The 23801-nt window shown below is 37.1% G+C and overlaps 2 protein-coding genes across 5 annotated transcripts in view; one reads left to right on the top strand and one right to left on the bottom strand.

Moving 5' to 3' along the window:
- Nucleotides 1-14635, bottom strand: part of RUBCN (rubicon autophagy regulator) — a 99116-nt gene extending 84481 nt beyond the window's left edge. For 2 of the 3 annotated variants that reach the window (XM_037837471.1, XM_037837474.1), the window contains exon 1: nt 2922-3158. In XM_037837471.1, the coding sequence (XP_037693399.1) occupies nt 2922-2986 (65 nt within the window). In that variant the 5' untranslated portion in view covers nt 2987-3158. Of the gene's footprint in view, nt 1-2921; nt 3159-14205 lie in introns of those variants that run through there. The other variant, XM_037837479.1, reaches the window with a different exon arrangement.
- Nucleotides 14636-14803: 168 nt separating this feature from the next.
- The window catches only part of FYTTD1 (forty-two-three domain containing 1), a 76354-nt gene continuing 67356 nt past the window's right edge, over nt 14804-23801 (top strand). For both annotated transcript variants that reach the window (XM_037837455.1, XM_037837460.1), the window contains exons 1-2: nt 14804-15026; nt 19060-19188. In XM_037837455.1, coding sequence (XP_037693383.1) covers nt 14924-15026; nt 19060-19188 — 232 coding nt within the window. In that variant the 5' untranslated portion in view covers nt 14804-14923. The remainder of the gene's footprint in view (nt 15027-19059; nt 19189-23801) is intronic.

Raw genomic sequence — 23801 nt, 5'->3', positions numbered from 1 at the left:
AGAAAAATCAGGAACAGAATTCACAGGACTTGGTAACTGCTTGGACATGGGAAATGAAGAAGGAAGTATCAAACTTCACTGTGAGGTTCCAGTTTGGTTGATGGAGTAGAAAATGCTATTAATGGAAATAGAGAACAGAGGAAGAGAAGGTTTTGGTCAGTGGAATGAGTTCAGTCTGGAGACACTAAAAATTATCTTAAACTTGAATTGTGACTCTTTTTGGATCACTGCACCAAGAAAACCGAAAAGTGCATGTAGCTGAGTTCCAAGTACAGAAGTAAACTGTACAACCCAAAGCAATCTAGGGTGAGAGAGCAATGCTAGAGAAGGACCATTCCCTTAACTGTTTAGTAGTTTCACCAGACAATGTCCAACCAGCTGGCATTTGGAAAACTTAAGTATCATCCCTAAGGCGTTTTACCAGAGTGACAACTAGCTAGATGGAAAACAACAGGGGAACCTATGATTCAGCTACATTCCTAGGGTAAAGTTAAAATTTAAAAGCTAGGCCAACACCCCAGCCACCAGTATGCTAATACAGATAAAGAAGCCATGGAAGGAGGAAAAACAAGCTGTATGATTGCAAACAGCAACCTGAAGAGTACACACTAACCGTATTTCAAGACGACTGGCAGGGGACAAAAGTAGACTTCTTTTTTTCTCTCTTTTTTTTTTTTTTTTTTTGCACTTAGTACCTATACTCACTCTGTGAGGAGGTTTACGCACCTTATCTTATTGAATCTTCACAGGAAGATGTTATTCTTCCCACTCAGACAGGATGAGTAACTTAACCAAGCCAAGTTAAGCAGTGGAACTAGAATTCAAATACAGGTACATCTGGCTGTAAGGCTTATGTATGTTTCATTCTGTCAGTTGCCTTCAGAAATTTGAAGTTTTATCTTTAACGTATAAAAGTGGTATTATTTCAACAAGAAGATTATTTCTGAATTTGGTGTTTTATTGGCACAGAAAGTTTAGGTTTTTCAGCGACCCAGCCACAATGCTTTAATTCTCAGGTACAAGGTCTGTATTTATCAGTTGTCTACCTAGAGCTAAGAATGTTGTTAGCTGCATGAAGCCTCATTAAACAATACATTCTGAGTTAGCCAGCCACCAACAGAGAGTAGGCCTCTAGCAATAATACCAGTGACTTTGTAGGGATAATCCCACTGCTGAAATTAAATTTCAATTACTGTTCCTTGGTTAATAGACAGGAAAAGATACTCAGAAAGGAGCTGTCCTACTGGCCTGAATGATAAAGAATGATACAAGATTTATTCACTATCTTATACATTTCTTTGTGACAGGATGGCATAAGTATTAAAAATGCAGTGGAGCCATACTGCTTGGGCTTGAATCCCAGTTCCACCAGGGATTTGCTGTGTGAGCTTAGCAAGTTATGTATCCTATGTCTCAACTTCCTCATCTGTGAAATGGTGATAATAAGAGTACCTCCCTCAGTTGTTATGAGGATGAAATAAGTTAATATTTTTAAGGATCTTAAAACAGTATCTGGTGTGTGATAAATGTTTGTCGGATACATTAAATAAATAACTAACCCAGCTTAGATGTCCCACTACATAGGGAAGTAATATGAACTTGAATTTCTTACTCAGCCTCCCCCACATGAACTGGTAGCAGGAAATCACAATAATCCTAAAATTTGATTAGAATTTACATGGGACCTTTTACATGAAGCATCTTACAGATATCTAGGGGGAAAAAATAAATAGCCAAATATACATAAGCAGAAACTTAACATGAAAAAGGTAAGTAAAATGTTCAGTTTCACTTAGTACACATCATTAATAGATCTCAAGCAGGAACTCTACAGTCCTGTCAGTCCGGGTTTCATACAGTAGGCCACAAGCTATCTGTGCACATAAAGGGAGTTACCCTTAAAATCAACCAAGTCTTCACCCAGGAACAACATCTCATTAATTTTCCCTGTTGATTTTCTCAGGGACAAATATCCTGCCTCCAGTCTTTGGACTCCAGCTGCTGCTGAGACCATCACTATTTCTGAAACTGTCTTTAAAAGCCGAGCAAGACTCCCTTCAGCCACACTCCTGCTCTATCTTATCATCATTCCAGACTTAAAAGAGGGTAAGACCAGAGTCATTAACAAAGCAAACCTCTAACAGTCCAATTCACCGTTTAGTCAAAGTAGTTTTTAAAATCTTAAATCCCCTACTTCCTGACAATAGTTCCACATAAATGTGAAATTGCTTAGCTTGCATTGTGGGGAAGGAGTAAAAAGTTTGAAGATGACAAGGAAATGAGAAGTCCTGCCACTGTCTGATAGGGATACAACAATGACAAAGGGCAGGAGCACAAGTTCTAGTCTCATTAGTAAGCTTCTACCCCCACTCAATAGCTATGGAAATCACCCACTTTGATCCACAGGCCCTTCTCCTTCTCTTCCCCACACTCATTTTCCCAGTTAAGCTTCTTTCTAGGCCACTAATAACGCCTAATCTTTGCTCCCCCAAATTCTTACATCAACCCTCAATATTGGCTCGACTAGCTGTCACCACAAGTTTCAGTTTAGGCCACCAACCTTGTGCCCTACTCTTATCTACAGACTCTGGCCTATACAATTTTACTACAGCACTTTGGTCTTTTTCTCCCAGACTCTCAGTAGCCACATCCTCGGATCTGAGTTTGACCCACTTCTCTTTCCCCCCGCCCTCAACAAATCCAATCCACCTCCCTCACCCTCATTAAATCTGTTCCCTTGTCCCATCCACGCCTTGGTCTCTCCCTCCTTTCAAAAATTCTTCCCAAACCAGTCCCCGGTAGCAGTCACCTCAGATCTGTCCTGCCCGGCACCTCTCCCCTTGCCCTCTAAGCCCTCGCAAGTCACCCTTTGCTTCGGCGCATCCATCAGCTCCGGACACCCCGGACCCCACCCCACCCACCTGCTCTCCTCCGGCAAGCGCGCCTCGCAGCCGCCCAGCTCCATTCCCGCGCCCTCCGGCCGCATCGAGGACTGCGAGGCCGCCTCCTGACTCAGGAAACGTCCCTGCCGCTTAGTCCCTCAGAGCTCCCGGAGCCCTTTGGGCTCAGAGGAGGCACCCACGACGTGTGGGCACCAGGTGATACACAACACTCGGGTGGCGGAAGAAGCAGTAACTGCTGCCTTAGCCGCAGTTTCAGTGCCTGTCACCCCCACTTCCGGCTCCAAGATCTACACTTCCCAGATAGCTCTTCGAAGACATGGCTGGTCCGGCATGCACCGCCTCCAATCGGAAGTCGCGCTCCGGACTGACAGCAGTCCTGGCGGCGGGCGCGGCGGGTGCACCCCTGCGGGGAACCGGAAACCGAAACTTGGACCTTCTAGTCCCACCAATTCGTATTGGTGTGGACCCATACACATCCCCGTCATACTTCACACTGGGACCAGACTCAGTCAGAGGTCTATATAGAAAATAAGGCTGGTTTTAATCCAACTAGGATTAACCCCACTTCAGCCCACCCTGGCTTAACACCTGTTAGTGGTGTTTGGGGACCCCAAGCATTTTAATGAAGAGCCCACAAACTCTGAAGACCATAGGTTTTTATGGAATCGCAAAGGTAGATTAGGAGAAAAGTCCTCCTGGAGAGGTTTCCTGGAGGACTGGTGTCAGAGCAGAAGTTTAAGGATGAGTATGTCTTAGCCAGGAGAAGAAGGGAAGAGAAGATGAGAGAGCAGCACAAAGCAGAGAGACAAGAGCATGCTGGCTTGGGAAATTGCTGATTTTAAGTATAATCAAAGCTGGGAAGGGGAGGAGATGAGAGAGGTGTGGGCCAGCAAGCAGACCAGATCAATGAAATGCCTTGTGTACCATTTAAGGAGTCTGGATTTTATCCTGAAGACATTAGGAGCAAATCAAAATTATAAGATTCATAAATTGAGGTATGATATGATCAAACCTACCTAGAAAGCTAATTTTGTCAATGTGAAGAAAGGATGGGGTATATACTATGTTGGAGGTAAGGGTGGAAGAATAGGTATGAGAGGAAACTGGAAGTCCTATAGGGACCAATTAGGTTATGCAGATAAGTGAAGTGAGCCACTTGTAAGAAACCACAGAGAATGGCAGGGACTCTGAACTGGAAAACCCATGCCTTATCCAAGAAGGTAATTGAATGTTGCCAAATGGGCATATGGGCCCAGGGTTGCCAGATACTCTGTTTTTTTTTTCCAAAAGAAGCCTGGAATCTTTATTTTTAAGTACAATTTCCAAATCTTTTTATATTGGCAACAAATTTTTAAAAATTTAAACGTTGCACAGGCCAAACAAAGCTTGTCTGTAAGCTGGATGTTATTTTGGGCTGCTGATGTGGAAGCTCAGGCCTAAACTAGGGCAGTAACTTGAAGGACAAGGAGGTTCGGATGATAGTAATGTTAAGGAAATAGAATCAGCACTATTCAGTGAGGGATTGGATATGGCACGTAAAGGACAGAGAGGAATCAAGGATAACTATGAAAAAATAGCAAGTCTACTAAAACTAATTTATGACTTCCAGGAATTTTCCAGTTTGAGAAAAATTTTGTGACTTAAAAGTGAAATGAAAGAGCCTTTAATGCAATTATGATTTCCAACTTCCCTTTATATTAAAATATACTTATTCTTTGTTCAACATTCTCATATTTTTCCTACTAAATGATGACACATTTTGAGACAGGGACTGCTAGTCATTGGTGATTTCATTACCTTCTGTTTCTACAAATGCATTAACTTCATTTTGTTATGCATATAAGGTACTCCCTAATTAATGGCTACATGAACTTATACATTTACATGAAAGTCAGCTTATCAGGACATTCTAGTAGTAAAATTGTAGTAAAAGTCTGAAAAACAGGATTTTCCTGATATGTCCAAATCTGGGTTTATAGGTACTTTCTTTAAAGCAATTAAAAACAGCATAATCTACACTAGTCATGTGTCCATCCCCCATCCCATCCTTCTGCTTTCCCTCTCCCCAGGGAGCCATAATCCTGAAGTCTTTATGATTCTGTTGCTTCCTTTTTTTTAAACATAGTTTCTTTGCATCTATGTCCTAAATTAAAAATTTTTTTGTTGATTTAGCTTTATAAAAAGGGATTTAAACTACATTTATTCTTTTGGGACTTTTTGTTTTTTTCACTTAAGATTAGATTGATACATTTATCCATATTGTGTGTTTGCTATAGTTCACTGATTTTGACAGTGTATATAGTCCACTGGGTGAATAAACCAGTTTATTCATGCTGTCCTCCCATTAAAAGGCATTTCAGTTCCAGATTTTTGATATTGTGAACAGTGCTGTTATTAATATTCTTGTACATATCTCCTCTCATATATAAGCAAGAGTTTCTCTTGGGTGTATCCGTAAGGAATGGAATTGCCTGAGTCATAGGATTATTGTCTACTCTAAGCTTTTATTTGAGTACTGGGTTTTGCAGGTGCTAGTTTTAAAAGAACTAATAAGTTATTAATTATAATTAGTTATATCTAATTATAAGTTATTTAAAGTAACTAATTAGCTAAATAAAAATAGGCACTTATGGAAAAATGATGTGTTATGAAACAAGCATTATGATTAATCCAATTTTGTACACCTGAAATGCAAATTTTAAAAATTACTAAATATGCAAAAATATCTGGCATCAGGGCTCAGTAAGTGTCACATAAGTGTAATGGCCTTAGCTAGCAACTACTTACTGGATTAATACTTTAAAAGTATAATAGTGTGCACTAAGAAGGACGAAACATCACTTACACAGTATTCCTGAATCTACTCATGAGGTAGCAATAAGACAAAACCAAATTGCGGAACAATTTATGCATCAATTGCCTGCAATCTTTAAAAATGTAAATATCATAAAAGACTAAAAAAGGCTGATGAACTTTTTCAGATTAAAGGAGGCAAAAGATGCAGGACAAAGAAATGCAATATGTGAACCTGGATTGGATCTTAGATGGGAAAAAAATTGTCATATAGGACTTTATTAGGATAATTAACAAAATTTGAATATGGACTATATATCAGATAATGGTATTACATGAATGTCAAATTTCCTGAATAATCATTTTAGCATGGTTATATAAAAATCCTTACAGATACATTCTCAAGAGTCATATCTACAAATTGCTCTCAAACTGTTCAACAACAATAAATAATAATAATTCTGTCTAAACATTTACATATACAGAAAGTGAGCAAGCAAGTAAATGTGGCAAAACTTCATTCACTGTGGAATCTAGGTGAAGGGGATATGGGGATTCATTGTACTGTTTTAGCAAGTTCTCTCTAGATTTAAAAGTTTTCCACAAAAAATTTTAAAAATAGACGAGAATCTTAGTATGATTTTGTTTTTTTATGACTACATCCTTATCAGTGTAATGAACATTTTAGTATTTCATGTGGAAATTTGTTCTTCCCACAGTTTAGCATTTTTATTAGTTTTTATCCAATTGTGCTAAATGTAACAAATTCACTGACTATCAAATTTGCGAATTTACCAAAATTCTTTTTTTTAAGTACTTATAAAGCATATAGCAATTCATATGGGATGGGATGATTTTTAAAGCTTTCAAAGAATTCTGCCAAGTTTCAATTGACTGGTTTTTATTTTGTCTTTGAACAACATCCCTCCACCCCCAAGCATTTAATATTGGTTTATTTATTCATTCATGTAGGAAAGTTCACTGCCAGCCATAGGTAACACATACAAATTTAGAATATAGAATGTTACAATGAAAATTTTAAATTTTTATTTCTAGACTGAGCAAATCCTTAATATATCTGGGGATTGTTAAATTGGTCGCTGCCCCATATCCCTGAAACTCTAGCTGAAGAGAGGAAGGGCCAGGAGAAAGGACCTTCTATTGAGGGAAAGAGGAAAGTCAGTCTACATTGCAGCTTGGGCCCCTCACCCCAGAGTGGGAGGCCAGAGGGGCAAAGAGAGAGGAAGCATGGAAGAAAGGAGGGATGCCTACAGGCCCCCAAACCCTAGAATCCTGGTTTCCCAGAGCCTTCCTCGACTTTCCCAAATATCATGTACAAAATGAGGATATCTTCATAAATTAGACGAGCTTGATGTAAATAGGTTCATTTGGAAAATTCCATGATTGGTCTGTCATTCAGTGAATCCTCCTACAGCCCCTGGTGGTTCAGACCTCTGCCTCATCCAGAGAAGACAAGGAGTGAACTGAGAAATCCAACCCCTGAGTCCAGGAAGAATTCCCCTTCAAGTCTTCCTGTCTATTCAGAGCAGGTTCCCTAGTCAGAGAAAACAGATGGTGAGGGCATTGGAAACCAGAAATGGTCCTTTTTTTTTTTTTTTTTTTGAGAGATGTTATGGTATTACAGAATAATCATGTATAAAACACAGGGTTCCCATATACCATCCTACTATTAACAACTTGCATTGGGGTGGTACATTTGTTATAACTGATGAAAGCACATTGTTATAATTGTACCATTACTATAGTCCATGGTTTAACTTAGGATTTACTGTTTGTGTTGTGTAGTTCCATGAGTTTTTAAAAATTTTTATTCTAGTGCCATATATACAACTTAATATTTCCCCTTTAACCACATTCAAATATATAATTCAGTGCTGTAAATTGCATTCACAATGTTGTGTTACCATCACCACTATCCATTACCGAAACTTTTCCATTGTCCCAAATAGAAGCTGTACATTTTAAGTCTTAAAGTAATGGTCCTTTAAACTGGCTGGCTGAGGTGGGCAGGCTCCTCTTATAGCCCTTGAGCTCCCTGAAGGCAGTAGCCATGTCTACAACCCTGTCTGTCATGTTCTCTGCCATATTTTCAGCACCTAGCATAGTGCAATTCACAAACTGTTGAATGAATGAATAAATGAATGAATGAATTCTGAGCTTAAGAAGCAGCAGCAGACTAGAATTGCAAAAGGAGTTAGGACAAAGAAAAAAGGCAATAGGAAATAGAAACAGGAAGCTATAGCAAGGTGGCAAAGAAAAGGCTATTACAGCAGAAAACAGTGGCAAAGGGAGTAGAATAAGAAGAACTGAGCAGAAAAGAAAAAAAATTGTACTCTATATGCAAGTAACTTAAGGGAGTCAGGTATGTTGTCCTATAAACATCAGTATAGTACAAGCTACATCAACATATGAATTCAAGAAATCCTCTTGAAAAGAAAAGGTATTGATACCCAAACCAAAGACATTATAAGAAAAGGAAATTATAGACTAGTGTCCCTCATGAAAAGAAAAACAAAAATCCTCAACAAAATATTAGCAGATCAAATGTAACAATATATAGAAAGGGTAATGCACCATGACCAAGTAGGTTTTATTCCAGGAAGCAAAACTTGTTCAATATTCAAAAAAACAAAAGCAAAACCAAAACAAAAACACCACAATGATACAATTCATCAAATTAACAAATTTAAAAAGAAAAACCATTTGATCATCTCAACAGAGAAAAAGGATTAGACAAAATTCACCATCCTTTCATGATTAATTTTCAGTATACTAGTAAAAGTGAATTCCTCAACCTAATAAAAGGCATCTACCAAAAAATCTAACATCTTACTTAATGGTAAAGGACTGCTTTCCCACTAAAGTTGGGAACAAAGCAAAGATATCCATGCTCATCATACTCCAATTAAACATCATACTGGAGTCCCAGTCAAGTGCAGTAAAAAAATACAAGAAAAAGAAATACAAGGCATAGAGATTGGAAAAGAATTTAAAATAATAAACTCTTCACAGGCAACATGGTAGTGTACAGAAAATCCCAAAGAATTTACCAAAAAACTACTGAAACTACTAAAAGTAATACCCTTGCTAACTAATGAGTGTAGCAATGTTGCAGTATACAGTTGATGGTACAAAAATCAGTTGAAAGGGGGAAAAAACACACGATCACCTCAACTGATGCAGAAAAGACATTTGACAAAATCCAGGTTCCTTTCCTGATAAAAACACTTTGAAAGATAGGAATAGAAAGAAATTTACTCAACATGATAAAGGGCATATATGAAAAACCCAGAGCTAACATCGTACTCAATGGTGAGAAACTGAAAGCTTTCCCTGTAAGATTGGGAACAAGACAAGGATGCCCAATGGCACCACTGTTATTCAACGTTGTGTTAGAAGTTCTAGTTAGAGCAATTAGACAAGAAAAAGAAATAAAAGGCATCCACATCGGAAAGGAAGAAGTAAAACTTTCACTATTTGCAGATGATATGATCCTATATTTAGAAAGTCCTGAAGAATCTACAACAAAGCTATTAGAGCTAGTAAATAAGTTCAGCAAAGTGGTGGAATACTAGGTCAATAAGCAAAAATCAGTAGTGATTCTACACACTAGTAATGAGTAATCTGAGGAGGAAATCAAGGAAAAAATTCCATTTACAACTAAAAGAACAAATATCTAGGAATAAACTTACCCCTAAACTTACCCCAGAAAGCAAAGGACCTGTACACAGAAAACTACAAAACATTCCTAAAAGAAATCAAAGAAGACCTGAATAAGTGGAAGGACATTCCATATTCATGGATGGAAAACTAAATATTGTTAGATGTTAACTCTACCCAAATTGATTTACAGATTCAACGCAATCCCAATCAAAATTCCAACAGCCTACTTTGCAGAATTGGAAAAGGCAACCATCAAATTTATTTAGAAGGGTAAGGGGACCCAAATAGCCAAAAACTTCTAGAGAAAGAAGAATAAAGTTGGAGGACTCAAACTTCCTAACTTTAAAGCTACAGTGGTCAAGACAGTATGGTACTGGCATACAGACAGACATATTAACTAATGGAATAAAACTGAGAGTTCAGAAATAGACCCTCAAATCTATGGTCAATTGATTTTGGTTAAGGCTGCCAAATCCACTCAATTGGTACAGAACAGTTTCACAGTCTCTTCAATAAATGGTGCTGGAAAAACTGGATATGCATATCCAAAAGAATGAAAGAGGACCCCTATCTCACACCTTATACAAAACTCAACTCAACGTGGATCAAATACCTAAATATAAGAGCCAGGACAATAAAAGTCTTCTCTTAGAAGTAAATGTAGGGAAGTATCTTCAAGATCTATACTAGGCAGTGGTTTCTAGACTTCACAGCCAATACACAGGCAATGAAAGAAAAAATAGATAAACGGAACCTTTTCCAAATTGAATACTTCTGTGTGTGCAAAGGACTTTATCAAGAAAGTGAAAATGCACCCTACTCAATTGGAGAAAATATGTTGGAAACCACATATCTAATAAGAGTTTAATTATTCTGAATATATAAAGAAATTTTAAACTCAATAAAAAGACAACCCAATTTAAAAATGGGCAACAGACTTGAATAGACACTTTTCAAAGAGGAAATACAAATGGCTAAAAAAACACATGAAAATTTGCTCAACATCACTAGTTATTAGGGAAACGCAAATCGTTTCACAATGAGATAATCATTTTACCTCTACTAGAATGACCACTATTAAAAAACAGAAAACCAGAAGTTTTGGAGAGGACTTGGAGAAATAGGAACACTTATTTACTGCTGGTGGAAATGTAGAATGGTACACAGTGGTGCAGCTCTGTGGAAGACAGTTTGGCAGTTCCTAGGAAGCTAGGTATAGAACTGCCATACGATCCAGCAATTGCACTCCTCAGAAGAACTGAAAGCAAGGACGCAGACAGACATTTGCCCACTGATGTTCATAGCGGCATTATTCACAATTGCCAAAAGATGGCAACAACCCAAGTGTCCATCACCTGATGACTGGATAAACAAAATGTTGTATATAAATAAAATGGAATATTATTCAATTGTAAGGAGTAATGAAGTTCTGCTGCAGGAAACAACATGGATGAAACTTGAGGACAATATGTTAAGTGAAATAAGCCAGAAGCAAAAGGACAAATATTGTATGGTCATCCTGATATGAATTTATTATAATGAGCAAACTCACAGAATTAATATCTAGAATATAGGTTTCCAAGAGATAGAATGAGGACAGAGAATGGGGAGCTGATGCTTAATTCATGCAGAATTTTTAATAAGGTTGATTGTAAATGTTTGGAAATAGATAGAGGTGATGATAGTACATTATTGTGAGTGTAATTAACAGTCCTGAATTATGGGTGTGATTGTTGTTGAAAGGGAAGTTTAAGATTGTATATGTCACTAGAAGGAGAGCTAGAGGATGAAACATGGGACTGTATAACATAGTGAACCCTGTTGGGAACGATGAAGGTGATTAATAGTACAAATGTAAGAATGTTCTTCCATGAACTAAAACAAATGTATATGGGAAAAAATACAACTAATACAAACTCTGGACTATAGTTAACTGTAATATTTTAGTATTCTCTAATCAGTTTAACAAAGGTACCATACCAATGCTTAGTGTCAATAATAGGGGGGTGTAAGGGATATGAGATTTTTCTTTTTGGAGTATGAAAATGTTCTAAAATTGATCATGGTGATGAATACACAACTCTGTGATTATATCAAGAAACACTGATTGTACACTTTAGATGGATTGTATAGTTTGTGAATAAAACTTTTAAAAAATCAATTGGATTTCTATATATCAGCAATGAACTGGCAATTGAAATTTTAAAAAAGTATTATTTACAAAAGCACCAAAAAGAGAAATATTAAGTGTAAATCTAATAAAATATGCACAATCTATATGTTGAAAATTACCAAACACCAATGAAAGAAATCAAAGACCTACAGAAATGGAAAGATACACTGTCTTCCTCTATTGGAAGACTTGATATAGTAAGATGTCACTTCTCCCCGAATTGATCTATAGACTCAATACAAGCCCAAGCAAAATCCTAGCAAGATTCTTTGTAGAAATCAACAAGCTGATTATATGGAAGGACAAAGGAATTAGAATACACAAAACAATTGTGAAAAAGAAAATAGGACAATGTTAGAGGACTTGCTTTAACTGATTTCAAGACTTACTATAAAGCTACTGTATGCAAGACTGTGGTTAATCAACAGGACTGACATAAATTCATGCAACAGAAAAGAAAGTCCAGAAATATAACCACAAATACATAGTCAATTGATTTTTTTTAAATGTAGAAAGGCAATTCAATGGAAAAAGGATAGTATTTTTAACAAATAGTGCTAAAACAATTGGACATTCATATGCAAAGAAACGGAACTTGACCCCTACTTCAGACCACATGTAAAAAATGATTGAAAATGGATCATGAACCTAAATGTAAAACTGAAAACTAGAAAACTTCTAGAAGAAAACATAGAGGATAATCTTTGTGACTGTGGGTTAGGCAAGGATTTCTTAGATATGACATCAAAAGTACAAGGCATAAAAGAAAAAAATGATAAATTAGACCACCAAAAGCAACATTTCTTCTCTTTGAAAGACACTGTTGAGAATGAAAAGATAAGCCACAAGCTAGGAAAAATATTTGCAAAACATATATCCAACAGATGACTTCTATCTAGAATATATAGAATGCTTAAAACTCAATTATAAGAAGACAAACAACTCAATTTAAAAATGGGCAAAAGATTTGAAAAGACACCTTCATGAAGAAAATACGGATGGCAAATAAGTACATGAAATGATGTTCAATATTCATTAGTTTTAGAGAAATGCAAATTCAAACAACAATTTTATAATACCTACACACACACTAGAATGGCAACTGTTAAAAAGCCTGTCCATACCTTGTATTGGTCAGGATGTGGAGCAACTGGAACACTTAGATACCGCTAACAAATATGCAAAATGGTAAAACCACTTTGGAAAACATTGGCAGTTTCTTAAAAGCTAAGTATATACTTATTATAGAATCCAGCCATTTATCTCCTAGATATTTACTGAAAATAAATGAAAGCCTGTAGCCATACCAAGACAGGTGCACAAATGTTTATGGCAGCTTTAGTTGTAATAACTCCAAACTGGAAACAACCTAAATATTCATCAACATGTGACTGGATTAATAAATGTGTTATATCCACCCAAAGGAATACTACTCAGCAACAAAAAAAGGAATGAACTATTGATACATACAATAACATAGATAAATCTCAAATCAGTTATGCTGAGTGAAAGATCAAGATAAAAAAGAACATATGTATATAAGTCCATTTATATAAAATTCTAGAAAATGCAAATCAATCTGTAGTGACAGAAAGCAGATCAGTGGCATGATGGATATATCCATTGTCCCGATTATGCTGGTGTTTTTACAGTTACACTAGGACCTCATTTTACATGAACTCAACACGTGCAAATTCAAGGAAACGTGATTGGTACAAATGGTACATGGGACATACTTCACTAAAAAACTATTTGCTGTTTATCTGCAAGATGGGACATACACTAAAATATTGCTCATTGTTTATCTGAAATTCAAATTTAACTGCTTCTATATTTTATCTGGTAACCCCAGACACTGGCTTTTCTACATTTTGTGAAATAAAGTCACAAAAAAGGGCAGCTGTTTTAATTCTATGCTTATTTTGAATTAGATGAAACTGCTGAACTGCTATACTACATACAACGGCTCTACCCCCAGTGTCCAGCACAGGGCCTTATTCATAGTAAGTACTCAGAAAATATTTTTTTGCTCTGCTAGCTTGGTAAAAATAGGGACTGCATTCATCTTACTCACCAGTTTATCCCCAGGGCCTATTACAAGGCCTGGTATTCAATGAATATATGACTAAATAAATAGCTGCTTTTCATGCCCCAGAAAATTGCAGTGTTGACCTTTTAACTCCAGTCCTTATAGCTGGCTGATAGACTTCTTGGACAGGCACCAGTTCTGATTTCTTGGCTTGTGTTCCTTTTCACTTTTGCTGTGTGTTTCAGACTGTTGTTTTGTGTATGACTGATTTACCACTTACCCTTACCCACAATGCTCTCTCTTGTTTTCTCTAAATGGACAGAATACCTACCCCTGTATTTTTCCTCGGATGTAAATGTATGAGATTGTTTGAAGCTGTTCTGAAGTTGATATAACTGAAATGCTTCCACACAAGAGCAGTTACTTTGAGGAGGAGATGATGGAGGTAAGGGGAGAGGGGAAAACCACGTTTTGTAAATGGGAAAAAAAGTTATTATGCATGAATTCATCAAATATTAATAAGTTTTCCTATAGGGATGATCAGAGAGAAAACGAATCTTCCTATCAATTCGCAGAGCCAATGAGTTAGAGAAAAATGCAGCCAAAAAAGCAGAGATACTTACCCATCTCCCAAGGGAAGATGAGATCTTATTAAGGTAGCTAGTACCTTGCAAAATGCTTTGAGAGTGTCGGTTGAGAGGTGGTATAGATACGGGAAACGTTAGCATTTACTTTTTTGTAAGGTGACGCAAGAATTGTCACTGCATCCTTTGCTTTGCATTCAGACGCGATGACTCCGCATGCTGCAGGTAGAGGAGCTTCCCAGACAGAGGGGACCTAGGACGCAGTTCTGCAATCTACGCCCGCGAAGGTCTGTCTTGCCTCGAGGCTACACTGCAGTGGCGTATGGAAGGTACGTGTGTACCATAGCTTAGAGGGCCTTTTTGCAGCAGGGACTCGAAGAACAGGGAAGAGCTTGAAATCACTTAACGCACGTCATTCTGAGTTGCTCGGAGTCTAGCATTCCCCAATTTGGGCCCAAAAGGCGAACTGCTCAACAGCTGTCTACGCGAGCGTTTAAAGCAGCGGTTGCAATGTTTCCTCCTGTCCGGCAAGGGCCGCTAGTAGCGAGTCCCGGCGTGGGGCCGCTCTTGTCACCCACCCTCATCTCTGTGACTCGGACCCCGCTCCGCCCCTCCCGGCAGCCGAAGGAAGAGCAAGGACGCCGCCAGCACGCTTGCGCGCTCCCTCGGTGCAGCTAGTCTGCGTGCGTGAGTGGGAGGTGGCAGGCCCCAGACTTAGGCCTTCTGTACTGACTGTTCCAGCGCGACGCCTTAAGTCATGAGCCGGTTTGGTACCCGGTTGGTGGGAGCCACGGCGGCTCTAGCGCCGCCGCCGAAAACCCACAGCAATGAAAACCTCGACAAAATCGATATGTCTTTGGGTGAGGGGCCGAGTTGGACCGAGTACGGGTTGGGGGAGGGTGTGGGTGGAACCAAGTGTCGCGATTTTTTGGGGAAAGGGCGGTTGGCCGCAGTTGCGGATCGAGTTTTCTTGCTGGTGGGCTGAACCAAGTCAGGGTGGTGGTGGTGGTGGTGGTGGTGGTGGTGGGGGACGGGGGAACCTCAAGCTTGGTACTGGGTTCCTAGGTCCGCGTTTAGGGATCCGGCCGTCCCCTTCACGGAAGCTGTGTCTGAGGAGCGGCTGAGGGGCGGGTGACGCTACGGACCCGGAGGTTTGGTGGGGAGAGGGGTGCGTACCTTCTTTACCCCTCAGAGGGGCGCTACTACTGGGCCCGGCTCTTTGTGAGGAACGCTCCGTGGTCTCCCCGCACGCAGGTTGCCTGTGGGCGTTATCTGAGAAGCAAGGAGGAATGGCCGGACCGAGCCGTCCTTTCTGAAGAAAGGTTTTTGAGAATCCAGCTGGGTCTCTATTCAGTTAAAATCAGTGGTTCCAGAGAAGAGTTTGCTGAGTATTTACCGTGTCCAGGCCTCCGCCTGGCGCTGTACGAGAAACGTAAAGGAGCCACCACGAGTTGGTCTCTGACGGGCCAGACCTCTGGGCCACCAACGGGGCACCGACCTTGGAGCGTTTGTCAGAAAGAAAATTTAGTTTTGCAGGGTCTTCAGATGTTATTTTTTTAGGCGGTGCCTATAAAATCATGTCCTCCTTACCCAGGCTTTAAAGTTGACTATCTAGAAAGAAATGAAGCAAAAACGGAAGGAGAGATTAGTGTGGATTCAATTCAGAATTCAGGCAACACTACTGAGGCACTGGCCTCTGTGTTTGGCTTAGCTGGATTAAAAGTAATTCAATTTTTCTCGGGATTCAAGTTATGGTATCACATGTAGTTAGCTCCGTCTTCTCTTTTTGTGGCCTCCGTTTTTTCCCGATGTATGAAAAGTATTTGAATTTTCATACAGAGATATAACTTTTCCGAGGGTGGCATTTATAATAATATTCATCTTGGAAACATTATTGGTTGTCATTTCTTTCCATTTCTGTGTGTGTGTGTGTGTGTGTGTGTGTGTGTGTGTGTGTGTTTTGTCGTGGTTTATCTGGATAACTTTTAGTCAGAAGTCAAGATCTCTTGGTTTCTATGATTTCCCCAAGACAAACCAGTATGTGAATTAAGTCATCAGAAATAATAGATTTGGCTTCAAGTCTTGCCCTACTGCTAGTCAGTAGTGAAATGGAAAGAAATGAGAAATATTTTAAGCCGAGGCAAATAAATAATATAACAACGAATGATTATTGAATGCTTACTACCTGCCAGACACTTGACTAAGCAGTTTACATGTGTTAACTGGGTTTATCCTCATAATAATTCTATGAGGTATGCATTTCTAGTGATAGAGAGTATGGAATTGGAGCACACTCAAATTTGCCCCTGCCACTTATTTGTCATGGGATCATGGGTAAGTTACTTCTCAGTGCCTCATCTGTAAAAAGGTGATAGTAATAATGCTTATGTACCTCATAGGATTACTGTAAGTATTAAATAGTCTTTAGATAAACTGCTTAGAACAGTACCTGGTACACATTAAAACATATATCCCTATTTTGCAGAAACCTGAGGCATAGAGAAATTAAGTAACTTGCCCAAAGTCACACAACCAGTAATGATTTTAGAGATTCTGGAGCCCCAAGCCGTATACATGTTGTAGGGAAATGTTAAACATGTATTTTTATAACCAGTGTGTTTCTTAAATTTCTAGATTTTGTTTTCTGTATATATTTGTTTGGTTATTAAGATGTTCAAGTGACAAAAACTGAAGGGTAATTGTTTTAGAAGGCAGAAATGAAGTGCAGTGAAGAGTTAAAATAGATTTTGGTCTCTTTTCCATCCCCCAAGAACATTAAGCATTCTGTCCCATACCTTTCTTTTAGTCAGGGTTTTACAGAGATAGGATGAAGAGATGGTGTCTATTTGAGACAGTTGTTATGCTTTGTGAATATTTCATTTTATCAGGTCTGCAGAGGTTTTAGAGTCTGTTTTCTTGTTTTAGTTTGTCTTTTTTAAAATCCTGGCTCTACCAGGATTATCCCAATCTTCATATAGAATATCCACCTAGGTTATCAATAGCTGACCTCATTGTGGCTAAGTTTCTTAATTTGCAAAATGGGTATTAGTGATAATACTTATTTTATAAGATTTGTGAGGATCAAATGAATGCATATTAGAACAACATCTGTTGGTACTCAGTTAATATTACTACTGTTATTACTATGCATACCCTTAGTGCTATGAGAGAAGCTTATAAAGTACCCCGTTATAATGGATTGGTTTTTTTTCTGGTACCTATCCTGTTCATTCCTTATGTAGGAGAAAGCCATTTCTTCTTTTAGATTGGAAGAATCCTTTGTGCTGTGGTAGCTCATGTAGCTTGTTTGAGGATTTAAATGGTAAAATGTTTAAATGTAAAACAATTTTATTTCATGTGGTTTGTTATTTTTAATTTTTAGTTATGTTTAGGCTCTATATGCTCTATTTTAAAAGTAATCTAGTCAGTCAAAATTGTGCTCTGACTTTTTTTTTTTTTTTGGTCACCAGTCCAAATTCTTATTTTGGTATATTCTGTCATGACTCTGAGATTTCAGACTTCTGGTAAAGAATAAGTAGCACATTGTTAAAGGAAAGTAGTGTTTCATAAGTATTATTTTCCTGATATGTTTATATATCTGATAGTTTATATATAACTTTTATTTAAAAAAAAATGTTTTTGAGTGTCTTTAACTTTGATGAACTCTTTTGTATTTATAGGATTTATCCCAAGAAAATAACAAAGTACTTTGGGGAAATTTGAAATATTCTTTATGAATATTTGTTTGAATGTGATTAAAAGTCTTGAAGATTATAGATGGATGAGATGTAGTAGTAATATATCAGAAAGGATCTTTATAATCTTTATTTCCTTCTCTGACTTCAGAAAAGACTATATTGACATAGGTTGTTTGATTATTTGTTCTTAACATAGTTTGGAAAATATATTGATAATTAGTTTTGTGAAGTTTTATTAGTAAGTTGTTGACCACATGTATATTTTTTGTTTGCTTTAATAATCGTTAAAATTAATATAGGAGTTGAGGTCTCTGCAGAAAGTGGATATTTCTTAAATATTTTTATAACCTCTTTAAACAGATGCAAATAGGCATCTTGAGTACATATAGTTTCATCATCTTCACATTGGTCTATTTTAGTATGAGATTTATGTTATGTTTATGAATTACTTTGTGGGAGTTTGAAAGTACTTTTGAAATAACGTCTCTTGGAGTGATCAGTGTAGAAAGTGAAACAAGATAATCATGAAGTACTCTGTTAGAGGAGTAGAGAGCCAATACCCTTTTTTTTCTTACTATATCTTTATTATGGCAGTTGTTTATTTTGTCTTGTATTTGCTATTTACATGTCTGTTTCCATCAGTAATTTTAAGCTTATTGAGAACTGAAACCACATCTTACTTTTTATTTGTTTCAGTTATAGCACAGCCTGGTGCATGTATTTATTGCACGTAGCATATACTCAATAAATTGAGACAAACTGAATTTAGAAATTTAGTCTTTTAATTGAAGGATTTATTTATCTTTTGACTGCCTAAGGTTTTATTGAAAGGTGGTCATCTTAAAACAATGGACACTTCTGTAATTGTAGAAAGTAAGTATGAATAATTTTTATGAAAAGGCTTTCACTCATTTACTTTAGTCAGGGAAAGAAATACTATGGATAATAGAACTCTTCACTGATTGGTAGATCTGCTTTGAGCCATTGGTTTCAACTTTTCCTATGAAACCTTTCTCCATTGCTTTAAGTAAAATGGCTGATTTGAGTTTTATCATCATATTATCCTGTTTTGTAGAAGTACTTTGAAAGTAGAAAAGAGGTTAGGGGCTTAGGAAATCTATCAACTAGAAAATAAGACTGAGTGAGTCATTAGGTTTAAAATGAAAATAATTATGGCATTTCCTCTATCACATAGATGATATAATCAAATTGAATCGAAAGGAAGGAAAAAAGCAGAATTTTCCAAGACTAAATAGAAGACTCCAACAAAGTGGTACCCGGCAATTCAGGATGAGAATACGATGGGGAATCCAACAGAATTCTGGTAAGTTCTGAAAGTAAGCTTTAATAAAAAGCCATTATTTATGGGTTCAGATACTTAAAACTTGAAGGACATCTTAAAACTTGAAGGACATATGTCAGTATTCTTTGTGATTTGTATTTCAATCACATCCTCAGGTTTTTGCTTAGATCTTAAAACCAAGTAAAAATTTAAGTTGCCTTAAATAGGTGATAGCGGTGTTTCTTATATGCGTTGTCATTTTAAATTAACCTCAGTTTCAAGTAGTCTAAATTATATTTAGTGTGTAGAATATCAAAGATCTTACACATCATCAGATCCCATCTCCTTCTCAGTTGAGATGTCCCTTTAACAGTGTTTCTGATGGATGGTGGTCTAAGTCCTGCTTAAATATATTTAGGGAAAGAGCATGGTTAAGTTGGGGAACTTATTTCATTGTTTGGGGCAGCTCTATTTGCTAGAAAGTTCTCTTAATTTGTATTAAAGCATGCCTATCTTTTATTTCTGTAAAGCTATAGAACCTTTAAATATGAGAACCTTTAAATATGTGGAGACTGTCTTTATATTCTGCATAGAAAATGACTTCCAGACTCTCTGTCTTAACCATCCAGGACCTCTTTAGGATTTGCTAAATCCTCCAAAGGTGACACTCAGAACTGAATGCTTTAGGTATGATCCGACTATTTTGGAACTCTATATTTACAATTAGGCTAGTATTTTCGGTAACCTGGAAGCTTATTTATAACTTCCTTATTCCAAAATGAATTTAAGGCAGTAACTGAACACTATTAATTATACATGACTTATATATGACTTGTTTTTAGCTGTTATAACAGCATTTCAGAGTAAACGTTAGTTCAAATATAAAACCCTAAATCTTTGTCACATGTGTAAAGTATTTGATAAATTAGAGGTGATTTTTATCCTATACCTTGAAAAACAAAAAATAATTTCCAGTGGATGGAACCTAACTGGTTTTACATTTAACAGTTAATTGGTCCACATGCACTTAAAATATGCCTGTACCTGAGATTAGACCCCACAAAAAAAAATTATTTTTCCCTGATGATTTTTTGAACAGTTGAACCTAAGCAAGTAAATTTTGTTGCAGGTATTTAGTTATAACAAGTAAATATTTAATTCCAGTGATTTATCTTTAAAGATTTCTTATAAATGTCACTCAGAATACCATATTTTATATGTGTTTGTTTGAAAATAACTGTTCACAGTTCTCAGAAGCCAGAAATATATTCATTTATGCTAACCATATGTTAAATACCTGATAGATGCTCTGAACTGACCAGGTTCTGGGGATATGTAAACATGATTTTTTTACTTCAAGGAATTAATTTTTCGGAGCAGAAATAGGTATGAAAATAGCTGCAAGAAAAAGTAGAGTGTAAGAAATGTAATAAGAGAATATCCTATAGTACTATAGGACTTAAGATAGGAATTTTGTGCTAAGAAGATTGGGGTGATTTAATGGATATGATGAAATATAATCTAGGCTGTGAAGGATCACAAAAACTTGACTTTTTTGAGAGCTATGATCTAATAAATGATATCTGGGGCAGTTTAAGATCTCATAAGATTGAGCTGGAGTTTGTATATTCTCTTCCCCACTAATGTGATAGGGTCTAAAATAGAATGACTGCTGCTCTATTGAAGGTGCAGAGAGTTTGGGGATTGTCCTAAGTTTTGATTGACTAGGAAAAAGGCAGATTTCAACATTGGAATATCAATGAAGATGTTAACTTGACGTAAGAGAACAAGTAGGACCTAGAGCTCTTGGCAGATACCAATAAATTTTTTTTTTTTTTTTTATTAAATTCAGTTTTATTGAAATACGTTCACACACCATACAATCATCCATGGTATACAATCCACTGTCCACAGTATGATAACATAGTTATGCGTTCATCACCACAATCTATCTCTGAACATTTTCCTTACATCAGAAAGAACCAGAACAAGAATAAAAAATAAAAGTGAAAAAAGAACACCCAAATCATCCCCCCATCCCACCCCATTTGTCCTTTAGTTTTTATCCCCATTTTTCTACTCATCCATGCACTAGATAAAGGGGGTGTGATCCACAAGATCTTCACAATCACACTGTCACCCTTTGTAATCTACATTATTATATAATTTTCTTCAGGAGTCCAGACTGCTGGGTTGGAGTTTGGTAGTTTCAGGTATTTACTTCTAGCTATTCCAATACATTAAAACCTAAGAGGTGTTATCTATATAATTCTGCATAAGAATGTCCACCAGAGTGACCTCTCGACTCCATTTGAAATCTCTCAGCCACTGAAACTATTTCGTCTCATTTTGCATCCCCCTTTTGGTCAAGAAGATACTCTCAGTCCCACGATGCCGGGTCCACATTCATCCCTGGGAGTCATATTCTGCATTGCCAGGGAGATTTACAACCCTGGGAGTCGGGTCCCACGTAGAGGGGAGGGCAGCGAGTTCACTTGTCGAGATGGCTCAGTTAGAGAGAGAGAGGGCCACATCTGAGCAACAAAGAGCTACTCAGGGGGAGACTCTTAGACACCATTACATGCAAGTTTAGACTCTCCTTTGTGGTAATGAGCTTCATAAGGGCAAGTCACATGATCGAGGGCTCAGCACATCAAACCGCCAGTCCCAATGTTTGTGACAACATCAACACCAGTCCAGGTGAGGATGTCCAACACATCCGCACCTTCCCCTAGATCCTCGGGGCTGGGGAGGGGGAGGCTGTAAATATATTTTTTATTATCTGCCCAAATTACTCTGGAATGTGTCACTATTTCACTCCAGCCTATACTAACCTACAGTATCTCACTTCCTATTCAAAGTTCCATGCAATTGTGGTGTTTGAACAAATCGACTGTAGAGTTGTACCGCTTAGAAAATTTAGATCCTGTACCAAATAGATATCTGTTCCCTTGGTCTCATATGGAAGTTGAAGTTTTAAAACACAATCAGTTTCAACCTTTACCCTTTGGCCTGGCTTGCCTTGGTCTTAACCAGACCTGCTTCATTCATATCACTAATTGAAGTCTGGGCTCTTTTTCAGCTCCAATAAATGTTTTTTGATGTTTGAATAAACAAGTGAGTGAAATCTTAACTATGTGTCGAAAATAAATTTTGGCACTCACTAATTACTTATAGGAATAGCCTAAATGTCCTTCATTGGTGTATTGGTATACAGCAGTGGTTCTGAAGGTATGGTGTAGAGTCCCCTGGGGGGTCCCCAAGTCTCAGGGAGTTGATATGATCAAAACTATTGTCACAGTAATATTAAGACATCGTGTTTTTACTCCCATTCTCTCATGATTGTACAGTGGATTTTCCAGAGACTACATGATGTGATAATTATAATTGATTGCATATAGAAGCAGATATGAGAATCTAGCTATCTTCTTTTAAGCCAGATGTTAAAGAGATTTGCAAAAATGCAAAACATTGCTGCTCTCTATTTAAATATTTTTTTGTTTCAGAGAATGATTATTTTCCTCTGAAAATACATTATTTATTTGTATGTAATGAGGTTATTGTTGTTTTTAAAAGAAGTAGTTTTAAATTTTCCTAATTATTTCTAGTACAGTAAATACCAATAAACATAACCCACAGAAACAAAAATCTTTGGAGTCCTCAATTTTTTTTAAGAGTGTAAAGAGGTCCCGAGGCCAAAAAGTTCTAGAACTACTTCTGTATAAGAGACAGGAAGATTTGTATTTTGTTTTGAAAGGAGCCAGTAATATCACATACACTCTTTTTCTTTTTTAATGCAATTTTATTGAGATATATTCACATAGCATACAATCCTCCAAAGTGTACAATCAGTTCATAGTATCATCATATAGTTGTGCATTCATCACCACAATAAAACTTTGAACGTTTTCATGACTCCAAAAAATAAAATTAAAATAAAAAAGAACATCCAAAACATTCCATTCCCTTCCTTCCCTCATTGTTTATTTACTTATTTACTTTTTTTTAACTCATTCGTTGTTTTTTTTAACTTTATCAAAAAATTAAAAAAACGAACAATAAAACAACATTTTGAACAAAATCAAAACAAAGGAATAAAAAACAAATTACCTAAAATAACTACATTGCTTCCAACACATTCCTACCCTACCCTAAGAAAATAAACAAACTATAACCAAAGGAATAAGAAAAACAAATAATCTAAAATAAAAACATTGCTGCCAACTTCTTCCTACCTATCCCCCCAAAATTAACAAACCATTGTCATTCCTCAGCATTCCTATAGCATTAAGTTTGCCCTCCATAACTTGTCTGTTCTTATTAGATTATTGTTCCCCCTTCACTATTTGCTGTCTCTCGCTAGGTCCCCTAAATTCTGCAATATAAAACATTTACTTTACATTTTTTACAGAGTTCACTTTAGTGGTAATGTACAACATCTCTCTTTTTGTGCCTGGCTTATTTCACTCAGCATTATGTCTTCAAGGTTCATCCACGTTGTCATATGTTTCACAACTTCATTCCTACTTACTGCCATGTAGTATTCCATCATGTGTATATACCACATTTTGTTTATCCACTCTTCTGTTGAAGGACATTTGGATTGTTTCCATCTCTTGGCAATTCTGCATAATGCTGCTATGAACATCGGTGTG

This window comes from Choloepus didactylus, chromosome 1, assembly GCF_015220235.1.
Source record: "Choloepus didactylus isolate mChoDid1 chromosome 1, mChoDid1.pri, whole genome shotgun sequence".
NCBI lineage: Eukaryota > Metazoa > Chordata > Mammalia > Pilosa > Megalonychidae > Choloepus > Choloepus didactylus.
The sequence above is the reverse complement of the archived record's forward strand: the minus strand, read 5'-3'. Positions and strand labels throughout refer to the sequence as shown.